This window comes from Dipodomys ordii, unplaced genomic scaffold (genome assembly GCF_000151885.1).
Source record: "Dipodomys ordii isolate 6190 unplaced genomic scaffold, Dord_2.0 Scaffold5, whole genome shotgun sequence".
Taxonomy (NCBI): domain Eukaryota; kingdom Metazoa; phylum Chordata; class Mammalia; order Rodentia; family Heteromyidae; genus Dipodomys; species Dipodomys ordii.
In genome coordinates this window covers 11814660-11818156 of record NW_012267221.1, presented here as the reverse complement: position 1 = coordinate 11818156, position 3497 = coordinate 11814660, and the positions used below count along the sequence as shown (strand labels likewise).

General features: G+C 35.6%; 1 protein-coding gene across 1 annotated transcript in view; it reads left to right on the top strand.

Moving 5' to 3' along the window:
- Nucleotides 1–3182, top strand: part of Pla2r1 (phospholipase A2 receptor 1, 180kDa) — a 119234-nt gene extending 116052 nt beyond the window's left edge. The window contains exons 27-30 of the mRNA XM_013030869.1: nt 304–420; nt 1535–1711; nt 2461–2493; nt 2619–3182. Of these exons, the coding sequence (XP_012886323.1) occupies nt 304–420; nt 1535–1711; nt 2461–2493; nt 2619–2827 (536 nt within the window). The 3' untranslated portion in view covers nt 2828–3182. The remainder of the gene's footprint in view (nt 1–303; nt 421–1534; nt 1712–2460; nt 2494–2618) is intronic.
- Nucleotides 3183–3497: the final 315 nt, after the last annotated feature.

Genomic DNA, 3497 nt, shown 5'->3' with positions numbered 1-3497 from the left:
GAGGAAGGAAGGAAGAAAGAAAGAAAGAAAGAAAGAAAGAAAGAAAGAAAGAAAGAAAGAAAGAAAGAAAGAAAGAAAGGAAGAAAAAATAAATTTGGGGTCTGAGGGTATAGCTTAGTGGTTACATTTGCCTAGGATATGTAAGGTCTTAGGTTCAATCCATAACACCACAAAAATAAAGTATTACATGACAGAAATGTTTAGATGTCAAAACCTTCCCAAGTAATGGTATAGGAAATTTGGTTAAATTATATTTATGTGAAAATACCAATACTTGCTCATGTCTACTTGTCTCTTCTATAGGATCTAACCTTCTAACAATCAAGGATGAGGCTGAAATCTCATTTCTTCTGAAAGAGCTTTTTGCTTTTGGTTCTTCTGTCCAGATGGTTTGGTTGAATGCTCAATTTGACAGTAACAGTAAGTGATTTGGGGAGAGGAGAGGACAGGGCATAAATAAATACACAGTTGTTAAGGCTAATGATAATAGCATGTGTGAGCCAGAAAACTCTCTTTGGACACATTTGCTGTGAAAAATAGCGTGAAACACAAAGCCATTTTTCCCCCAAAACAACCTTGTTATGCTCTTCTATACTCTCTTATCCTTTGAAATAATCCCATAATACCAAGGCATAAAAACAAACAAGTTTACCTTTTTATTTACTGTGAAGAATGGTTGGCTGGAATTCTGTTCACAAACTTAGTTGTTACATACCAAATCCACGTTGACTTGAAAGCAGCCCATGTTCCTAAAGGGTAAAAAAGTACTACAGAGTTACAGAAATGTTTCAGTCATCAATTGTGCTATTAGAATTCTTACTTGCTGCTCTTCAAAACCAGAGTTTGTACTAAAATGGAAGCCTGGTATTCTTTTATGTAATTGACAGTTATTGAAAGGTACTTGTAAAGAAAATTATTTTAATTTGGCATGGAGAGCTTGTTATCTTGGTCTACCAAGGTAGGTGGTGAGCTCATCCTTGTGAGAAGTATTTTAATCACTGATAATGTTTAGAATTTCTAAAGGTGGTGATAATTAAAAGCAGACTGAATATCAGTTTATTTTGTTAAATCCTTTACAGAATGCACGTGTGTGCACACATGCATGCACACGCGCGCGCACACACACACATTATTACCTATACACAGGATAAACTTTCTACCACCCCTTCTCTTGTGATACATGAATGGCTAACATTTAGAGACAATTACTACAAATTGAGCCATTTTGTAACTACATAGACTTCCAAATGACTCTTTGATTTAAATGATTTCTTTAAATTGGTTAGAAATTATATAGAATATTTAAAATTCAAACTGTTATGTCAATGAACAGGGTATCCAAAACACTATAGCTAAAATAGAGGACTGCTTACATGAAAATTTTATTAATAACAAGCTTTTGATGTTGAGTTCATTCGTGAATATACTCCCTGGGTAGGAGTCTTGTTGAATTTAGGTTTTATAGTTTCTTCCAGTCTTAGTTAGTTTGATAACTATGTACCTTAAGGTATAATAGTCAACAATTTTTCTACAGATGAAACTATAAGGTGGTTTGATGGAACACCTGTAGATCAGTCAAACTGGGGTATTGGGAAGCTAGACATGGACCACCTCAAATCCCATCCATGTATCACCCTGAAGATCCCAGAAGGAGTGTGGAAGTTATCCTCATGTCAAGATAAAAAGGGATTTATATGCAAAATGGAGGCAGGTGGGTAAAGTCAGAGAAGAAGTCTTCATTTTGTTTCTACTCTAATATTGACCTACCACCACTGAAGCATTTAAAGATTTGTTTGGTTGGTTTGGATTGTTGTTTTTACCATGTGCCTTATGTAGCCTTGAATCGTCGAGGTGAATCGTATTCACCAGGGTTACATGATTCCTAAAATAGTCATTTAAAGGTTCTCAAATACAAGTATTGGGAAAGTATTTAGATAGATTCTGGCAAGAAGTTATGTGTCAAACAAGTCAAAGAACATAACAGTTCTTTCTTCCTCTGATATGAAGAAAAAAACCATAAGCCAATATAAAAGCTCTCATGAGTTTCTTGTGTCATCTTGGTTATTAAACTAAAAAAAAAGGCAAATAGAACTAGAATATAAACTAGCAATCTCCATTCTTATTCTGCTATTCAGTATATATATTTGTGAGCACTACTAAAAATGATAATACAAATCAATAAATCAAGGATTACCAAATTTTTCTTATAAAGGGGCAGATAGTGAATGTTTTTAGCCTTTGAAGGTCACATGGTTCTTCTTATACTGGCATTGCTTCATTATAATAGATATAGACAAAGAGATACATGCCTGACCATGGCTGAGTTCCATTAAAACATTACTTATAAAAACTGACAACTAGATTTGATTCATGGGCCATGGTTTCCTAATCCTGCTGTGATGAGTTAATTTTATTGAATTAAAATAAATCTTTCATTTCGATTTTTCTATTTCATTTTAGATATTCACATTGCAAAGGAGCAACCAGGAAAAGGTAAGATTGGAACAGTAGGGAGCATTTTGAGTTTTCTTAGAAATAATGAAGTAGAAAGCAAGTGTGCAGTCGTGTCTGCCTTACTTCCTGTCACTGAGGCTTTCCTTTTGCTCCTCTGCTTTCAGGACCCAGTCATGGCACTGTTCCCCTTGCGGTTGCACTGACCTTGATCATACTTCTGGCCAGTCTCATACTTGCCTTCTGCATATACAAGCGGAATGGTGGCTCTTTCCGGAGACTTACAGGGTTGGGACACCCTTACTACCCTACAATCAACTTTAGTACTGTACATTTAGAAGAAAATATTCTCATTTCTGATTTTGAAAAAAAATAGTTGTTGATAATGAAGCCAGACAATGCCCAGCTCTGAAGAGGATGAAAGAAGACTATAAGAGGAGTCCCAGGTGTGTTCCCCATCAACCACAGGCCATTACCATGTGAATTCTGTCAATCTTTTAATTATTGTTAAAGTAATTACTGGTTATGGTTGGAACCAAATCAGATGGACTTTGATTTATTCAATACCCTAAACTTTAATCCATTCTAAAAAGTGAAAAGTTAGGCAAAGGTTATCATTCAGAAAAATGGGAACTATTTTTTATCCCCCTTTAAAAATTCTCAAACATATATTAAATAGCTCCAACTAGAGCTGGGAAGGTGGCTCAGTGGTAGAGCACTTGCCTTGCATGCATGAGGCCCTGGGTTCAATTCCTCAGCACCACATAAGCAAAAAAAGCTGGACGTGGCGCTGTGGTTCAAGTGGTAGAGTGCTAGCCTTGAGCTGAAGAGCTGAGGGACAGTGCCCAGGCCCAGAATTCAGGCCCCACAACCGAACAAAAAAAAAAAAACCAATAGCTCCAACTAAAATTTGGGGGGAATTTTTTAATTAATATGGTACTTATACAGATATTTACTTATTCCACTGAAAAAGAAAGAGGAAGCAAAACAAATTTTAAAATACTATACCTATATTACTTGAGGAAAAGTCTTTTGAGAAGATTCTC